We start from the raw sequence: 20303 nt of genomic DNA, 5'->3' as shown, positions 1-20303 counted from the left end.
TTACTACAGTAAACTGTAGTGAATTCATTGTAGTATAATATACCCTATAGTTGTAGAAAACTTAGTACAGTATTGGGTAAAGTAATTTGTTTAAAGTACTTTACTATAGTATGGTTCAAAATCACTATAGCGTTTAATATAAATTAGGCTACTATAGTATTTTTTCATGTGTGTGCAAAGAGAAAAGATTTTATAAGTGATTTTCTGTCTTAGATTATAAAAATAATAAACAAGTAAAAAATACAACATTAGTGACCATGTGAAGAATTAATCTTGTAGTCATGCTAGCATGTGAAATTTCAAATACATATCAGTTTTGCATTAAAAAAAGGACTAACGTGAAAACTTGCTGCATCATTTTGTGAGGAAAAATAGGAAAAATATGCTCCGTGTGAAATAGTATGTGTGCACAGAGAAACGATTAAGTTTGGACCGGTGTTGTAAATAATTTTAATAGTTTGAATTTACATTTTACAAGATTTTGCAAGTGCCTTGGATAAAAAAAACAAACAAACAGCAAACTAATTAAAACATTAGTGACCAAGTTAAGGATTGATTTTGTCGTACTGCTTTTCACTTGAAATTTCACTAACATTTACAATAAAGTCCTATTAGTTAATGTTAGTTAATGCATTAACTGTCAATGCATTTGTTACAGTATTTAATCTTTGTTAACATTAGTTAATAAAAAAAATACAGTTTTTTTATTTGAATAATATTAGTAAATGTTGAAATTAACATTAACTGAGATTAATAAATGCTTTAGGAATATTTCACTGTTAGTTTCACTGTTAACTGATGTTAACAACTGGAACCTTATTGTAAATGTATGTATATCATTTTATCACACAAACTTTATCATTTTGTTATGAAAAACAGAAAAAACAGATGCTCCTTGTGAAATGTTCCTGCAAAGAGAAACAATGAAGTTTGGACTGAATATTTTTGTTTTAATAGTTTGAATTTACATTTTACACTGTAAAAAATGTCCGCCTTTTTCACTTAAAAACCTTACATTGAGTTGAATCATCTTGTTTGTACAATTTCAACTTTATTATATTAAACCGACTTAAAAAAATCGAGTTTATAACTTATAAAGTTGAAACTGCGTAAATTATTTTGATGAGTTAAAGTTATGTGATAACATTGCCATGACTTACAGATCATATCACTTTTTTACAGTGTGCAAGTGAGTTTCGGCCTTCAATAAAAAAAATAAAAAAAATACAAAATTCAATATTTAATACATTAGTGACCAAGCAAAGAATTAATCTTGCTCAGCTTGAAATTTCATGTACAGTATAAAAGTGACGTCCAGCCTAGTAAAACTGACATCTTCACCCTTCATTCAAATATTATTGAAGATTTTGTAGTCATATTGTGTAGTTGTTCTTGGAGTCGATTGTTTTATTTGTGATAACAGAATATGACAGGCTGTCATACAAAGAAATTATGAACACATGCAAAAACAAGAGCGAACCAACCAAATATTAATAACTGATTATAGTCAATGTTTGTTTTTTCCTGTCAGCTTTTTGTTTTTCTATGCATTTTTTGTATACCTGTTGTTTTTGCCAAATAATTTTGCCAGATAAGTACCTTAAACAAGTTTAGTGTTTTGTTCTTCCCTCATATTTCCTCATATTTTGATGGTTTAATCAAACTTGTAGGGTCATTAAGGGGTCATCAACAATTTTACATGGTATTCATGTAAAAATATTATTGGTATTCATGGTATTCAAATCAGGTTTCTGCATCTACTTGGTGGTGAAGTATCGGCTATAGAGGTCGCTGTACATGGCCTGGTTGTCCACCCGTATGGTGTTCCGCAGGGATTGCCAGAACCAGGCTTCGGCGGACGAGGAGCGCGGCCACTCGAGGATGCTGCGAGCGCACAGACGCCTGCGCAGCCGCAGGAAATGCGAGTACTGCAGCACGGGCTCCAGGAGCAGCAGCACGATCACGTCCTCGTTGTCCTCCACCAGCCTCTGGTGAGCCAGGAAGACGGCCAGCTTGAAGGAGCCGCTGTTCACGTAAGCCTCGGTCAGCACGAAGACGGTTTTGCGGCTGTGCTGGATGCTCTGGGTCAGACTGTCCAAGACGGGAGAGCCGGGGATCCAGTCCCGCTCCTCCAGGCAGATGGGTAGGAAGCGCTCGCCTCGTTCCTCCAGCTGCACCCGCAGGTGGTTGAGCACCCAGTCGGACACCTGCAACATCGACACCGTCACTGAATAACGACACTATTGTCTTCTATAGAGCTGCTTATTCTTAGTTTTCACATGACGTCACACCCTTATAAAAACGCCCATCTAGAGGGCAAAACAAGACTTTCCTCCACTGACCGCCAGTGCAGTTTCTCCTTAAAACCATTATAAAGAAAATGCATTGCATTCATATTCTCATCTCGACTGTTTATAATATGCATCATCAATAAGCTGTATACTGAATTTGGTCTTTCAATAACAGTGTTTTAGTGCACTTTAAAGGGTTAGTTCACCCAAAAATGAAAATAATGTCATTTATTACTCACCCTCATGTCGTTTTACACCCGTAAGACCTTCGTTGATCTTCGGAACACAAATTAAGATATTTTTGTTGAAATCCGATGGCTCAGTGAGACCTCCATAGCCAGCAATGACATTTCCTCTCTCAAGATCCATTAATGTACTAAAAACATATTTAAATCAGTTCATGTGAGTACAGTGGTTCAATATTAATATTATAAAGCGACGAGAATATTTTTGGTGTGCCAAAAAAACAAAATAACGACTTATATAATGATGGCCGATTTCAAAACACTGCTTCATGAAGCTTCGGAGCGTTATGAATCAGCTTGTTGAATCATGATTCGGATCACGTGTCAAACCACTGAAATCACGTGACTTTGGCGCTCCGAACCGCTGATTCGACACGCTGATTCATAACGCTCCGAAGCTTCATGAAGCAGTGTTTTGAAATCGGCCATCATTATTTGAGTCGTTATTTTGTTTTTTTGGCGCACCAAAAATATTCTTGTTGCTTTATAATATTAATATTGAACCACTGTACTCACATGAACTGATTTAAATATGTTTTTAGTACATTAATGGATCTTGAGAGAGGAAATGTCATTGCTGGCTATGCAGGCCTCACTGAGCCATCGGATTTCAACAAAAATATCTTAATTTGCGTTCTGAAGATTAACGAAGATCTTACAGGTGTAAAACGGCACGAGGGTGAGTAATTAATGACAGGATTTTCATTTTTGGGTGAACTAACTCTTTAAGGGTTTGTCACATTGAGTGTTTTGTTTTTAGTGATTGAAATACTGCAGCAGGTGCTGTATATGGATCACAAGAGACCAAAACATTCATTTTGTTCAGATATTTTTGTTTTTGACAAAAATTGACAGGCCTGTGCTGCAGCTCTATGGATGTTTTGCCCTCCGGGTCTCTGTGACTGAAAACTATGAAGAGTTGAAATTAACTTGTTTTGAACACTGTTTTTTAACTGGATCAACAATTGAGCTGAATAATGACACCATCCTAGCTAACAAAAATATGCTCTGGGAACGTTTTGATAATGATTATGGAAACACTATTTCTGAATATTTAAATGGCTTTGTGTTGAAAACATCAAGGGATCATTCCATTTTATAATTTTACAAACATTATTGGGACGTACTTTATTTTGAATATTGAACGTTTTGAAACAAGTAGTAGTAGCTTTTAAAAAGCATTAGACGAATATCCAACTAGAATTATTCAGAAATAAAACATTCCATGAACGATACTAACGTTTTGAGAATGTTATTAACTCTTTCCCTGCCAGCGTTTTTGATATTTTTTATTAAAATTAAAAATTAATGGACCCCAGAATATTGTGCTGTATGAATATCTGAACATGCAATAAATCAAAGGAAGGAACAAAAAAAACTGAATGCTTCATGCATTCTTTTTTATCAACACGTGAGTAAGTTTAATAAAAAAAATAGACATTTTGAACAAAAAGCTGAGAAAATCATGTTCCAGTATAACAGTGAAAACTCGGTCAATGACAGGGAAAGAGTTAAAGGGTTTGTTCACTTCAGATTTAAAATTTCCTGATAATTTACTCATCCCAAGATGTCCAAGATGTTTATGTCTTTCTTTCTTCAGTGGAAAAGAAATGAAGGTTTTTGAGGAAAACATTCCAGGATTTTTCTCCATATAGTGGACTTCACTGGGGTTCAACGGGTTGAAGGTCCAAATGTCGGTTTCAGTGCAGCTTCAAAGAGCTCTACATGATCCCAGACGAGGAATAAGAGTCTTATCTAGAGAAAACATCGGCCATTTTCTGAAAAAAAAATAAAAAAATTATACACTTTTTAACCACAAATGCTCGTCTTGCACTGCTCTGTGATGCGCCAGGCATGACGAAAAACTCTCATTTTCTCCTCCAACTTCAAAATCGTCTGACATCGTTGTTTTACCTTTTTTTGTAAAGGCCGTTTGACTTAGTCTTTGAACGTTCACTTTGTAAACACTGGATCGGTACTTCCGCCTACATCACGCGTGACCTTTCCAACATGATTACGTAATGCGTGGAGCATCGCAGAGCAGTGCAAGACGAGCATTTGTGGTTAAAAAGTATATAATGTTTTTTTTTTTTTTTAGAAAATGTCCGATGGTTTCTCTAGATAAGACTCTTATTCCTCGTCTGGGATCATGTAGAGCTCTTTGAAGCTGCACTGAAACTGACATTTGGACCTTCAACCCGTTGAACCCCAGTGAAGTCCACTATATGGAGAAAAATCCTGGAATGTTTTCCTCAAAAACCTTCATGTCTTTTCCACTGAAGAAAGAAAGACATGAACATCTTGGATGACATGGAGGTGAGTAAATTATCAGGACATTTTCATTCAGAAGTGAACAAATGCTTTAAAGACCAAATAACTCTGAACAAATGTTCTATTAATGTTACTGGAAAAATGTTTGTTTATAACTTCGAGAGAAACTTGAGAATGTTTCCTGTTAGCTTCACTGCAAAAAATATAGTTATTACTCAGTATTTCTGTCTTGTTTTCCAGCACAAATATCTAAACATTCTTAAATCAAGATAGATTTACTGGAGAAGCAAATTGACTGAAAATATTAAGTCTTGTATGCTAAAAAATTGTGCTTAAAACAAGAAAAAATATCTGCCATTGAGGTCAGAAAAATAATCTTGTTTACCCTTTCAATTAAGTTTCTTTTTCTGACCCCACTGGCAGATATTTTTTGGGAAGCTGCTTTGAAACAACATGTATTGTTTAAAGCACTTTAGAAATAAAGCTGACTTGACCTGCGCGTCCTTGGTGTCGTAGGTGATGAAGGCGTCGTAGATGCAGCTGTCGGAGCTCAGGTGCTGATACCCAGTGAATTTGGCTTTCAAATAGTAGAATAAGTAGGAGGCATCCCAGTAGAAAAGGTGCATTGCGACGGCCACGAAAGTGGTGCATATAATGCACACAAGTGAGAGGAAGTACGCCAGAAAGGCCAATTGGTCATCGATGCATTCTTTAATGTCAAAGCGTATTACAGGCAGACCTTTCCTCTCTTCCGGCATAGCGCACACCACCGAGGTCACCAATTTAGGGACTATCACATTGGTTTTAGAAATCCACAGAACAAATTCAAGTAGGTCGCACGTGCAGTGGAACGGGTTGCCGTTGAGCCACAGCTTCTTCAGGTAACTCTCGGTTTCAAGTGGAAACGTGGACTGGTTGATGGTTATGAGGTAGTTGTGACTGAGATCAAGTGCCTCAAGATTTACCGCTCCCTGTAGAAATCCACTGGAGAGCTTGGATATTCGGTTGTACTGGAGATCGAGGAACTGTAAAGAGGGAGCATCACCTGACAAATTACTTGATATCTGAAAGATCTTGTTGTTACTTAAAATGAGCTCTCGGAGATGTGGGAAATTTCTTAACATTGTCCAGTTAAAAATCACCAGACTGTTGTGGCTTAATCGCAACTTCTGAATGCTTCTGGGAAGAAGCGTATAAACTCTAAGAGGGATTTTCCCGATATCGTTGCAGGATATGTCAAGATAAGTCAGATTGGTCAAGTTTGCGAAAAGCCTATCGTAGGTTTTGTCTCTATCCCTCCACATCCTGCCGAGACTATTGTGATGGAATTGCAGCTCTTGAAGAGATGCGCTTGAGATGGTTTTGGTGGTCAACGTGAAGATGTAATTGTAGCTCATGTTCAACACCTTCAAAGAGGGCAAATATTGGAGGAAGTTCAAATTGTGCGTCACACCTTGCACGGTGAAATAATGGGGGTTGTAACTCAGGTCCAGCACCTCAAGACTCTGTAACTCTTGGAAGGCATGATCGTATGCCAGATCGATTTTGTTGTAGGACAAATCTAGGTATTTGAGACCTGGAAGCGATGTGAATTCGGATCCATTCGGAGCCGTGGCAAAGCCATTCATGGAGAGATTGAGGCAAGATATGTTCCCGTATGACTCAAACTGTGCAGGAGAAATTAGGAACAGGTTATTTCGACTGAGATCCAACACTCGACCGGTGGCGTAGCACTCTGGCTTCACGAGATTTTTTGGAACATCATAGGAATGATCTTTCGGGTGAGGTTCTGACACTGATGGCATCGTGAATGAGGATTTTAAACCAACACCTGTGTCTTTTCTCAAGTTCCTACTGATCACTGGGTAAAATCTGTTTTCTGAAAGATAGAGAAGTTTCACGTGTTGGAATTGTTCAAATATGTTTAAATTTGCACGCACAATGAAGTTTATTCCTACATCCAACACAGAGAGATTTCGTAAGCCGTACAGAGAGTGGAAGGTTTCATCATGGATTTCTTGAAACACCAATCCTCGAAGGTGCAGCGTCCTCAGCGAGGTCAAATTCGCGAAGCTGGGCGATAGCTTAACAGTGGACGGGTAACTCTTAAGGGCATAGTTAAACGAAAGATCAAGTTTGGTTAGCAGTGGCAGATTACTCAAGAAAACATTGTCTTGGACGGCTTTGAACAAGAAATTAAACGAAAGGTAGAGCTCCTTAAGTTCTGAAATATTGGCGAGCCAACTGGGATCTACGGACCTGATTGAATTCCCTGCGAGGTGCAGAATCTGCAGCTTTTTAAGGCCGGAAAAAGCTCGCGGATGGATTTCAATGGAAACATTTTTACAAGGAATGCATGGATATGGAGCATTATTACACCTTGGGCAGTTTCCTTGGATCTTTAGACTTGTCAGATTTTCGAGTCCTTGGAAATCATGCTCTCCGACGTACGCGATTCTGTTTGAAGCGAGCTCGAGAGTACTTAAAGACGCCGGTAATCCTCTGGGCACTCGAGTTATGTTGTTGTACGACAAAGTAAGATGTTTCAATCTCGTTAGGACTGAGAAACTCCCATCTTCTATGTGATAATCTCTTGAGCAAGGATTCCAGTAGAAGCAGTTTCTCGAAAGAAAAAGAAGTGACAGATTTGGCACATGCGCAAAGGACGTCGCGTTTAACCAGGTGATTTTGTTCACTACAAGCATTAGTTTCTGCAGGTTTCTTGGAAGTTTTTTTGGTACGTACGTTAGTCCGAGCCCGTCGAGCTCCAGCGTACGCAACTTGGTCAAATTCGAAAACTCCTCGTCACCAACAACAACCTTCTGATTCTTATTCAGCCAGTTCAGATTTAAAACAGTCAGATTCTCTAGGTATCGGAAAACTCCTGATGTTAAGTTCTTGATCCTGTTCTCAGAAAGGTCAAGGGAGGTGGTGTTTCTCTCGAGCGGCGGCACATCTTTGAGTCCACGTCCACCGCAGTTGACCACAATCGTCATCTCAGTTTTGTTCTCATGTATATCGCAGGGTTGAGTCTTCATGGTCCTAGCGTCCATTTGGCACAGCGTTAGAGTGATCTTCAATGTCATAATAAGACATACTTCCAATTTCATCACCTGTGGGAATATGAAACAAAGAGCTGTTAAATGACATTGTGCAAGGACAAAAATATTTACAATAAGATTCCAACTATATTATTATACTTGTTTTCCAGTAAAAGTATCTAACATTTATAAATCAAGATACATTTACTGGAGAAGCAAAATGACTGAAGATATTAAGTCTTGTTTTCTGAAAAACTGAGTTTAAAACAAGACTAAATATCTGCCAATGTAGTCAGAAAAATAAACTTAAAGAGAAAACAAGATTATTTTCTGACCCCATTGGCAGATATTTTGTCTAATTTTAAGCACATTGTGTTACATTTTTCAGTAAACAAGACTTAATATCGTCAGTCATTTCTCTTCTCCAGTAAATGTATCTTGATTTAAGAATGTTTAGATATTTGCACTAAAAAACAAGACAAAAATACTGAGGAAGAACATCATTTTTTGCAGTTTAACAATGAAAAATATGTCTAAAGCATTTATTAATCATACTGTTAATTTCAACATTTATATATTATTTAAACATTTATCCAAAGTTCTGTTAATATTACATAATAAACCTGAGCTGACTAAGAAACAATGAACGGTTGTATTTTTTTTATATAACATGTCTTGCTCTTTGTTAGTTAATGCATCAATTGACATTAATAGGACCTTATTATAAAGTGTTACCAAAACATACCTTATTAAAGCAATAAATTTTATATGTGCATGAAATGCATTTGTCTTTGTAACCATAAACAACAGCATATGCAATAGACTAAAAACCAAAAATCACCCTAACATCATACATACAATGAACACTACTACTAATAATATTTATTAATTGTATAAATAGACTTTCTTACCATTGTAGCAATGTCTTTGTAATGTCTCTGTGCAAGCAATGCAATGCTTTGACCCAAAATAAGCGGAGTCTAGCGATGTGCACAGTTGCATTTAGGAAACAGGAAGTTTGGTTTAACTGTTAAAGACTATTTTAACACTAATATATCTCTAAACGTGGCCTGTCATCGCCACCTGCCAGTCCACCGACTAATATAAACCGTCCTGTTTCTGTTTAATGACCACAATCAGAATTGTTTGATGAAAGTCATTTGTTTCTTACTGGTGGATCAGTACAGCCACAAAGACGAAAGTGGTTTTGCAAGTTGCAATTATAGGAGAGGAAGTTCTGCCTACATTGTTCCTTCTTCTCAAGGACATCATGGCACAAATCACATGCACATTTACATACGTTTGAGGCTCTACCTCAGAAATTGAAACTGGAACAGGCCTTCCATGTATCATATTTAAATTTAAAATGCATTTCTATGGTTTTCAACATCATGTTTATGCTCAGCATGGTCAGTTATATATCTATATTTCAATATATATATGGTAACAATGTGGTATTTTAAAGGTGAAGTGAGCTTTTCAGTGGTACGAATAGTTTCCCGTATCTAGAGTCACTGTAAATATGCAGAATCACTGCATATTTACAGTGTTTATCTTCAGGTTTATTTCCTTATAAAAGTGAAACACTGATTCTGTCGTGTCAGAGCAACAACATGTCATTGTGTTATTTTTAGCAATTCCATTTGGTGACACTACTGCCACAGAAATCACAGTTCACCTTTTTTTTTTTTTTATAATAGTGATTTTAATAAATATTATATTTATTCTAATGTTTTCCTCTATCATATAAAAGGCACCAGTAGAACGGGGATTTCCACTATGATTATGATGAAAAATCTAAAAATATATTCTATAAATGAATTAGGGGACTTCTCATGTTCTCATTAACACATGTATCAGACACATAAATGCAAAAAAAAATTCCCTCTGTATGTTTTGGGACGTGATGATGTTCTTCCTCAGTATTTCTGTCTTGTTTTCCAGCACAAATATCTAAACATTCTTAAATCAAGATTCATTTACTGGAGAAGAGAAATGACTGAAGATGTTTTGACTTGTTTTCTGAAAAATGTTTATGCTTTAAAAATGTGGGGTCAGAAAAATAAGCTTGTTTTTCCTTTAAATTAAGTATTTTTTCTGACACCACTGGCATCTTATCTAATTTTAATTCAATTTTGAAGACTTAATATCTTCAGTCATTTCTCTTCTCCAGTAAATGTATCTTGATTTAAGAATGTTTAGATATTTGCGCTGGAGTTTTTGCAGTGTTATTTTAACTATGGATCAGAAATCTCCAAACTTATTGTGAGTGAGAGCTTCCTGAAGGGTTAAAATAGAAGGCTACTTATACAATAAATAATCTAAATTAAATATATCTAAGAATATGCATTTTTGGTTTTGTTACCTCATATTTCATGCACTGACACGCTGCTGCGGTTTTCACTTTTAATCACTTTCATTCAGGACCCTCGGGGCCCCAGTTTAACACGTCTCTGGAGACCCGGGGAAACACAGATAATTCAGTTTTTCTAGACTGAAATATACTGAAGAGTGTACATTGATCTGTTAGCATGACATTTGAAAATCCATTCCTCTTAGAAAAACAGAAAGATTCCAAAATATGGTACTGGAATTTTAGTTTGAAGAGCAAAAAAACGGTCATTTCACACTACAATGATTTTTTTTTTTTTTAATAACAACAACAAATAAACTTGATTAGCATCCTGCTTGGTGATAACATTAAACATGTGAGCATAAAATTACTTAGATTAGCATAAAAATACTAAAAACTAAGAATATATTATTATTATTATTATTACTACTACATTTTTGCTTGGCCAAGGAGAATATAAAAATAATAATAATAATAACCTATTATTATTGTTATTAATCAAACTGCAGGCTGTATCCCTTGAGTTTGACCAAAGAGAATAATAATAAGTTGTTGTTGTTATTATTATCATTAATAGTAATAGTAATAAAAACAACATAAAAATAACTATTATTATTTAAATATTAATTATTCTTATGTGGTCATGAAATCTACACACAGAGAATTAACTAAATGTGTTTAAATAATAATAATAATAATATTATTATTATTATTAGGTAACACTTTAGTATAGGGAACACATATAAACTATTAACTATGACTTTTCCCTCAATAAACTCCTAATTTACTGCTTATTAATAGTTAGTAAGGGAGTTGTTAAGTTTAGGTATTAGGTAGGATTAAGAATGTAGAATAAGGTCATGCAGAATAAGGCATTAATATGTGCTTAATAAGTACTAATGAATAGCCAATATTCTAGTAATATGCATGATAATAAGCAACTAGTTAAAAGAGCCTAAAATAAAGTGTTACCAATAATGATTATTATTATTATTATTATTAATAATTACTTGGCCAAACTCAATAGATACTGCTGGCTGTATCCCTCGAGTTTGACCAAATAATAATAATAATAATAATAATAATAATAATAATAATAATTATTATTATTATTATTGTGTGGCCATGAAATCTACACATAAAAATGAGCAAAATGCTGTTTTAATAATAATAATAATAATAATAATAATAATAATAATAATAATAACAACAACAATAACACCAATAATAATTATTATTATTTAAATACTGTATTTAATATTATTATGTGGTCATGAAATCTGCACATAAAAGAATTAGAAAAATGATGTTTTAAAAATAATAATGAGTAGAAGAAGAATTATTATTTTGATGTGGTCATGAAATCTGTACACATAATAAATAATAGAATTAGCAAAATGCTGTTTTAGTCTGAGGACAAGCCAACTTTCCAAAAGTATGCCAAATACCCAGGAAAGAAAGTGTATTTGTCAATGAACTTCAACAAAAAAGTGGTTGTGTTTATTTACAGTTATATGGACATGAAAACGGAATCAAATCAACATTATATTAAAGGTTATATATTTCACTGTGGTCTTGAGACGGAAGCTTTGGAGTGTGTCCCAATCAATCACAGCGTTTCCTGGAAGAGTTTGTTGTACTGCCGACTGTCTGTGGACATGAGGCCTCTGAGACTGAACCAGAAGTACCTCTGTGCTTGAGGGTTCCTCGGCCACTCCAGGATTGATTTTTTATACAACCTCTTCCTCAGCTTGAGGTACTTGGAGTGACAAGGCATTTTCTCCAAGAATATCAGGACGATAACATCATTCCTCTCGTCCATGAGTCGCTGGTGGGCCAAATAAAACGCTGTCCTGAAGCTGCCGCTCCTGATGTACTGCCCCGTCAGGATGAAAACGGTGCGTTTACTCAACTGTATGCTCTGGGAAAGGTTTTCAATGAGGGGACAGCCAGGCACCCAATCCCGCTCCTCCAGACAGAGTTGCATCCGTGGATCGCCCCTGTCCTCCAGGTGAACGCGGAGCTCCTGCATGACCCACTCGTGAACGGCTGGATCCGTCGTGTCGTAGACCACGAAGGCGTCGTAGACGGTGCTGTTGGAGGACAGCCGGCGGTATCCCTTGAGTTTGGCCAAGCAGAAGTGGTAGATGTACCACACATCCCAGAGGAAGAGATGGCTGGAGATGGTGAGCGTGAGGATGCTAAGAATCACAGAGGTCAGGAAAATACACAGGATGATGGACAGGGAGTTGTGTTGGCAGGCCTGGACGTTTAGGAAAATGACGCTTTGACCTTTTTGGGCACTCGGCGAAGAGCAGGTGACGTCCGTCGCGAGGCGCGGGATATTCACGGAGGTGCGGTTGATCCATCGGACGAACCACGTGGCGTTGCAAGAGCACACAAACCTGTTGTTGTTCAAGTACAAGGTCTCCAGGCGGTCAACAACATTTTCCGGGAAGCTCGATTCGTCGATGAACTGGATGCGGTTGTAACTGAGATCCAAGACCTTGAGGCTGAATGCATCCTTCAGGAAATTCGGAGTCAGTTTTGCAATGTTGTTCTTGTGTAGGACAAGAGTTTGGATTGATTTCGTGTAGTTAGTCAAGCACGCAGGAACCTCCGTCAGGTAATTCTCACTGAGGTCCAACAGCTGTAGGTTTTTAAGGTTCACAAGGCCTTCCCATTTAAATGACTTCAGCCTGTTGTTAGTGATGTAGAGTTCTGTGAGGGTGTCTGGAAGACCTTCGAAAACACCTTGTGGGATGAAGTTCAGGTTGTTTTGAGAAATGTCAAGAGTCTTCAAGGCCACAAGTTTCTTAAAGTAGCTGACGTACCTCGTGTCTCCATCCCTCCACAACATATCAAGACGGTTGCCTCTAAACTCCAAATGTTCCAGAGTAAAACTCTCCATTTCGGTGTTCGTGGATGTGGATATCTGGTTGTCGTTCATGATTAACTTTCGCAGCTTAATCAGGCTTTTTGTAAAGTTCAACATGTGAGTTAAACCCTCAGCCACGAAGAAATGGCTGTTACGGCTGATATCCAGAATGATCAAGCTGCTCAGTTCCTGGAACGCTGAAGAGAACATCAAATCCAGACGATTGTCGGAAAAGTCTAGGTATTGTAAATTCTTCAACTGGACAAACTCAGAACCGTTCAAACTCTGGCTCATGGCGTTCCCGGAGAGATTTAAACACCTCAGCTCACCAAGATCCAGAAATCTGGAATGAAGGAAAAAGATGTTATTCCTGCTAATATCCAACGTTTTTCCAAAGGAACTACATTCGTTGTTGAAAGGACTTGTAATCCAGAGTTCCTTGTCTTTGTATTTGCAGCTGCGTGCAAATTCGTCATAGAGGAAATAGTGGATATCCTTCACTTCTCCATTGTGGTACTGGGCACCTTGCGACATTGGGGAACCATAATGTTTTTCTCTGTGGTTAGAATGCCAAGTCGTGTATCCTCCTTCAGAGGGCATTGAGATTTTGTTGTCGGACAAGTTGATGATTCTGAAGCTTTTCAGTTTCTTCAGGAGACTGAGGTTTGCTATTTTTATGAAGTTTGTGCCAAGGTCAATGAATTCCAGGTTGCTCAAATTAATCAATGGGTTGAGGTCTCGCTCGGTGAGTTCTTGAAACACGTACCCTCTGATTCTCAGGACCCTCAGAGATTTAAGGCGGCTGAATGATCTCGAAAGGTTGAGAGATGTGGGATACACCTGGAGCTCGAAGTTGAAAGACAGATCCAACTCTTCCAGATTGGGCAACAAAAAAGGAAAAGAGGTGCATGTTATCTCCTTAGCCAAAAAATTGCTTGAGAGGTCTAGAAGACTAAGGCCCGTCAGGTTTTGAAACCATTCTGAAGGTATATTCGTTAAAGAGTTGCTATGAAGTCGAAGAGTCTTGAGGTTCTTCAGGGTCTTGAAGGAGTTGGCGTGTATCTGAAGGGGAGCATTATTTGGGCATGGATTGCATGGGAACGGTGCATTATAACAGCGTGGACAATTCCCACTCAAGTCCAGTATTTCCAACTCTGTCAGGTTGTGAAAGTCCTCCTCCGTTATTGTGTGAATATTGTTGTTGTACAGATACAGCTCTTTGAGGCTAGATGGTAGTTGGCGTGGGACATAGGACAAGTTGTTAGACTTCAGAGAAAGCAAAGTCATCTTGTCGAGCTGCACAAACGCATCCTTTTCAATGTAGTATGACTTGTTGCACGGGTTCCGGAAGTAGCAGTTCTGGCCGAGATACAGCCTCTGGATATTAGTCAGCTCTGTCAGATTCTCCTTGAGAATTGAATAAATACTGTTGACCTCGAGACTCAGAAGCACTATATTTGGAGGAAGGCCTTTGGGTATGCTGGAGAGCTGGTTACCATCCAGGTAAAGCGACTTGAGGTTCTTTAGCTTCCAGAAGGTTCCGTTGTCAATCGTGACGCTCTGGGTGCAGACGCGGTCTTTGGGACCGACCTTGATCGGCACACAGTTGCAGCGGAGGTCGATCTCAGTGATGTTGTGCAGTTCGTGGAATGAATCGTTCATGATGTGGGGTATGTGGTTGATGGTTAGTGTCAGGTTGGTGGTGTTCATTGGGATTCCCAGAGGAACTTCGGTTAGGTCTCGTTCGGTGCAGTTGACGCTGACCTCGGTCCCGTTACTAGCCAGAGAAACGTCACACTTCAGACTTTTGGGGTACCATTCTGCCGCATCCCGCAAAGAGACGAGACCGGCAAAGATGATTAATATCTTCTCGGTCACCTGAAAGAGGAACATAGCATGCTGTAAAAATGATTTTTTTAAAAGTTGTAATTAAAGCAAAGATTCTACTTCAAAATTGTATGTTTAGTTCAATGTGTTACTTGGTGTTCCTTTGTAATTAATTCTAAGTGAAATTTGTTTCTTTTCAGGGTATATTGCATAATAAAGAAAAACTAGAACAACTTACACTGGCATTAAAAATTTTGGGGTCGGTAAGATTTTTTATGTTTCTGAAAGTGTCTCTTCTGCTCACCAAGGCTGCGTTTATGTGATCAAAAATACAATAAAAATTGTGAAATATTATTCCAATGTAAAACACACATTTTCTATGTGAATATATAGTAAAGTGTAATTTATTCCTGTGATCAAAGCTGAATTTTCAGCATCATTACTCCAGTCTTCAGTGTCACATGATCCTTCAGAAATCATTCTAATATGCGACTTGCAGTAAACATTTCTGATTATTATCAATGATATTATCAGATTTTTGTGGAATATTTACAATAACTCAATTACAAATATTTCCCCTCCAAATCACAAAAAAATAATAAAAATAAATAAATAAAATCTTGGTGATACATTTTATGTACATTTCTATACATATGAATATAACAAAATATATAACATTATTTAATAGAATTAAAAGCAAATGCACTTACAAATTGCACAATAACACAAAGATTACACTTGCAAAATATGTAAGCCTGTATTAGACCAGTTTTTACTGGTTTTATGGACCGCATTTTTAAAAAAAAAATATATATATTTTTAATTTAGTTTATGTATTGTTATTTTGTTTTCATGTATATTTCAATGTACCATATTGTTATTTCCCCTCTTGGACCTCAAGTTAATAGTTAATTTTAAAAATGCACTTGCAGCATCTTTGTTTTGACACATAATCATTATATGAGAGAACTGATAAATATTTAATTACTCACCATTTTCATCAGACCTGGAATTCTTTTTGACCTTCGAAGCTCGTTGTGCTGTACTTTGTCTGTCTTGTCAAGTTGTACAGCCTGTATTTCTAGCAGAACAGGTGTTACTGACCAATGTTAAACCACAAAAAAAGTACAAACAAAAGTGAGAGTGAATATATTTAAACATAACTTCCCCTTTATCTTACAAACAAGATTCTTCTGAATCTTTTTTTGTTGTGATAATGCAAGTGATTATATTACTCTAACTCTCAACGCTGTTATTCTGAATTGTTATGATATATAATGTATGAATTATATTTCATTACAACAATACTGTCACTGAAATACCACCATAAAGAGGAACAACATTACTTTCATCCTTTTTCTCAAGGGACGAGTTTCTGTACTAGAGATTAAACAAAACAATGTCGGGGGTTTGCACAAGTTCTTCTCTTATTTCTTCATAAATGAAAGCAAAACCACAAAAAGTGAAGCACTCCAATTATGAAATAATTTAAAAAAAATTGTCTGTCTAAATAGTTGCTTATTCTGCACACAAGGAGAGGAAGAAAAATAGGAGAAGGAAGAATATTTCAAACTATGCAATTCATACACTATTTATAAATTAATTACTGGCATATTTCAGGAAATACAATGACACGTTAGGAAAATAAAGACAGCACGAAATCAGTGTCCAAGCTGAAATATTTAATGAAGATGAATCAAATAAAATACATTACATTTATCATTTAAAGTCAACATGAAATCAAAACGGACCTTTCCTGGTCATATAGTGAATGATTCATCCATGCACGTTATTCTGAATAAATAACAACAAAAATAATCCTTCATCAAAATGTACCAACTTCAGAAATGATTTATCAACCACTTTCACCATCCAACCAATTCCTGATGGATAAAATCCAGTTTTTTTGTTGCACTGGAAACGATGCTTCATGTTGACTTTAAATTATTTCAGTAAATGTTTGCATTAGCCAAACAGCAAATGAAACGGTGCAATTCGCGAACATAATACAGTTTACAGATCGTATAGTGGCTAAAATGTCTTTGAAAGTGAAGCTCTTCTGTTATGGCGACTGAAATAAACACATGGAACAAAAAGGATGCATCTATAAGGTGATGTGGTTTATATTATATATATATTGTCTTTTAAAAATTCTATGTATTGTAGAATACTTCCCTTTCATTTTACATATTACACAAAATATACACAAGCACTGTTATCACAGTGGATCGCAATGGCCAGATTATCTTGATGACAAAGGTATGTGTGATATCGTATGGCTTTACTATGGCTAAATAAATAAAAGCAGTGATTTTTGACACATGGCCATTGCTACAACAGCAAATGTAGTTTTGCTTTGGTCATCAAAATAACTTTCCAAAGCCTCCACGCAAAAAAAATAAATAAAGTGACTTCCTGAATCGCTTTAAGTCCAACTAGCACTTTGAAAATGTCCTTTTGCTGCATAAAAAACAAAATCATCAGAGCAGAAAAGCTCCACACATGCAGTCTTGAGGATTTGCACACAAATGTGGCTAAAACAGACGTATTAAGTGACCAGTGCAAGAACCTCTCAGAGCAATGCACAGTTCTTATGTCATCTGAAAGAATAAGGAGATGGACTTGCCTTGTTCCAGTGCTCGACATAAATAGAAAGCCTGTTGTCTTGTGCTGACTTCGGTAACGTCCAACGGCCTGTCATTCACTTACACTTCAGAAGATTAAAGTCAACAAGAAATCAAAATTCACCCAATTTACTTTCTTAGTGCACATTTGTCTTAATGCTGCAGGGATGGAATATTTTTGTAGGCCAAAACCCAGAAACAAGTTGCATTTTAGCACTTCTGACACATGCAAAGTTTAATGTCAATATGCCAAAGCATTGCAGAAATACAGCCTCAGGAGTCGTTTTGGCATCAAGCCTCAAATTCATTGCTGAAATCCATGAAATCCATAATTTCATAAACATAACCATTCAGTTATAATCAAAAATATCCATTTTTATATCTCCTGACCACTAGGTGGCACTGCTCTGAAACTGTGCAGGTAGTCTCGTATCATGGTTGTCATTACACACACCAAGTTTGGTTAGAATACACTTAAGCTTTGCGGGGATATAGCCTCATCTTCATTTTGGCGGGCACTTCATCAAATTCGATTGCGCTTTATTCGAGAACAGTTTGACGAATCGACTTGAAATTCATAACTTTTTGTCGGCATGGTCTGAAGATGATGCGATTCGTCTTTTGTGAAAATCAGACCAATGGTCTAGGAGGAGCTGACTGTGGCAGAATTGGTATCCATGTTCTCTGAATGGCTTTAGGAATCTATTGAGACCAGTTTCATTACAATAGGTTCATTTAGTCAAAAGCATTTTTTATGAATTTCATTATAACTTCTGACCACTAGGTGGCGCTGACCCCAAAACTTTTTGAGTACTGTCAGGGCATGGTGCTGAAGACCCATACCAAGATTTGTAACAATACGTTAATGCATTCTAAAATATAGCATTTTATGACAAAATTCAAAATGGCCAACGGCCAAAATGGCCGATACAGGAAAATTGAGCACCGTCCGACTTGGTATGCTGCACTGAATCTTTGTGATTTTTGGCCAAACCATTCGGAAGTTAAGCAAAAAAAAGTTAAGCCATTTTTCATTAATCCTGACCACTAGGTGGCACTGCGCCGAAACTGTGCAGGTAGCCTCGTGTCATGGTTGTCATAACACACACCAAGTTTGGTCAGAATACGCTAAAGCGTTGCGGAGATATAGCCTCATCTTCATTTTGGAGGACACTTCATCAAATTTGTTTGCACTTTATTCGAGAGTGGTTTAACAAATAGACTTGAAAGCCATAACTTTTTGTCAGCATGATCCGAAGATGATCTGGTTCAATTTTCGTGAAAATAGAAGCTATGGCCTAGGAGTAGTTTAAAAAAGTAGATTTTTTTTAAAGAAAATCAAAATGGCGGACAGGAAGTTTGGCTGACTGTGGCAGAATTGGTATCCATGTTCTCTGAATGGCTCTAGGAATCTATTGAGACCAGTTTCATTACAACAGGTTCATTTAGTCAAAAGCATTTTTTATAAATTTCATTATAACTTTTGACCACTAGGTCAAAACTTTTTGAGTACTGTCAGGGCATGGTGCCGAAGACCCATACCGAGTTTTGTAACGATATGTTAATGTGTTTGTAAAATATAGCATTTATGCAAAATTCAAAATGAACGACGCCCAAAATGTCCGAAAAGGGAAAATTGGGTATTGTTCAACTTGGCATGCTGCACTGAATCTTTGTGATTTTTGGCCAAACCATTCAGAATATATAAGCAAAAATAGCCATCTCCTGACCACTAGGTGGCACTGCGCCGAAACTGTGCAGATAGCCTCATGTCATGGTCATCATTACACACACCAAGTTTGGTCAGAATACGCTAAAGCGTTGCGGAAACATAGCCTCATGTTCATTTTGGCGGGCACTTCATCAAATTCGTTTGCGCTTTATTCGAGAACAGTTTGACGAATCGACTTGAAATTCATAACTTTTTGTCGGCATGGTGTGAAGATGATGAGATTCGTTTTTTGTGAAAATTGGAGCTACGGCCTAGGAGGAGTTTGAAAAGGTAGATTTTTCGGAAAATTCAAAATGGCGGAAACATTTTCAGGACAGAAAATGACATCATAGGGTGCAATCGAATGTTCTTGAGCCAAGGAATCAGAGGAAAAATAACCATAACATCATATAGACGATGTAGAACAGTATAAACATACAAACACAATCATGAAGCAAATACAATATGACTGATAATATGGGGTTATGTCATTGGGTTTTTATGTCGAGGGATGAGACTGGTTTGCCTACAAAAATACGGCATCACTGCAGCGCTCTACTCCAAACACTAACAATAAATCCCTTTTATTTTTCAGCTCATTCCCTCCAACCACCAGACTTCATCCTGGTATGGAATGCCCAGTCTTCACAATCCAATAAATAACACCAGTGGATACAACAAAATGTCACGTTACAGAAGTAAAATGAGTTTCATGTTGACTTTAAGAACGACAGGGTTGTAATCAGCTCCGTCCAGGGTTGACTGTGTGATTTTGACCATCTACATACTTGTTGCAGTTTCCATAAAAACTGTCAATGCTCCCTGAGCCAATAGTTGTCTTATTAAGATTCCCTTTCTGCCTCGCTGAGGCAACCAGAGCGGGGGTCGTTTGAGGCCAAGTGCAAGAATAAACAGGGAAGCATTCAAGACCTCCGATCACCTCTGGTTTGGCACATAGGAAACTGTGCTATGGATGAATATGGACGTATTGTATAGTAGAAGACGATTCTTCAGTTTTATCTCCATCTGCAGCATGCTAGACTGGGGGAGGAAAAAGAGAGG

General features: G+C 37.1%; 3 protein-coding genes across 5 annotated transcripts in view; all 3 read right to left on the bottom strand.

The window, feature by feature from the left end:
- Nucleotides 1–421: 421 nt before the first annotated feature.
- LOC127518376 (toll-like receptor 8) lies at nucleotides 422–9085 on the bottom strand. Its single transcript, XM_051904962.1, has 3 exons — nucleotides 8760–9085; nucleotides 5302–7920; nucleotides 422–2207 (listed from the first exon to the last, which is right to left on the bottom strand). The coding sequence occupies exons 1-3, from the start codon at nucleotides 8760–8762 to the stop codon at nucleotides 1758–1760; spliced, it is 3072 nt and encodes a 1023-aa protein (XP_051760922.1). The 5' UTR covers nucleotides 8763–9085; the 3' UTR covers nucleotides 422–1757.
- Nucleotides 9086–11679: 2594 nt separating this feature from the next.
- tlr7 (toll-like receptor 7) lies at nucleotides 11680–16287 on the bottom strand. The gene is made up of 2 exons (XM_051904961.1): nucleotides 15899–16287; nucleotides 11680–14957 (listed from the first exon to the last, which is right to left on the bottom strand). The coding sequence occupies exons 1-2, from the start codon at nucleotides 15905–15907 to the stop codon at nucleotides 11811–11813; spliced, it is 3156 nt and encodes a 1051-aa protein (XP_051760921.1). The 5' UTR covers nucleotides 15908–16287; the 3' UTR covers nucleotides 11680–11810.
- Nucleotides 16288–16573: 286 nt separating this feature from the next.
- The window catches only part of frmpd4 (FERM and PDZ domain containing 4), a 60773-nt gene continuing 57043 nt past the window's right edge, over nucleotides 16574–20303 (bottom strand). For all 3 annotated transcript variants that reach the window (XM_051904957.1, XM_051904958.1, XM_051904959.1), the window contains one exon: nucleotides 16574–20282. In XM_051904957.1, the coding sequence (XP_051760917.1) occupies nucleotides 20278–20282 (5 nt within the window). In that variant the 3' untranslated portion in view covers nucleotides 16574–20277. The remainder of the gene's footprint in view (nucleotides 20283–20303) is intronic.

Source organism: Ctenopharyngodon idella, chromosome 9, assembly GCF_019924925.1.
Source record: "Ctenopharyngodon idella isolate HZGC_01 chromosome 9, HZGC01, whole genome shotgun sequence".
Classification (NCBI taxonomy): Eukaryota; Metazoa; Chordata; class Actinopteri; order Cypriniformes; family Xenocyprididae; genus Ctenopharyngodon; species Ctenopharyngodon idella.
The sequence above is the reverse complement of the archived record's forward strand: the minus strand, read 5'-3'. Positions and strand labels throughout refer to the sequence as shown.

What these genes read in the sequence shown, in the direction of transcription:
- LOC127518376 (XM_051904962.1), bottom strand. An exon ending in ACGACACCAAGGACGCGCAG is followed by an intron (nt 2,208 to 5,301) that starts GTCAAGTCAGCT and finishes TCGATGTTGCAG; the next exon opens with GTGTCCGACTGGGTGCTCAA.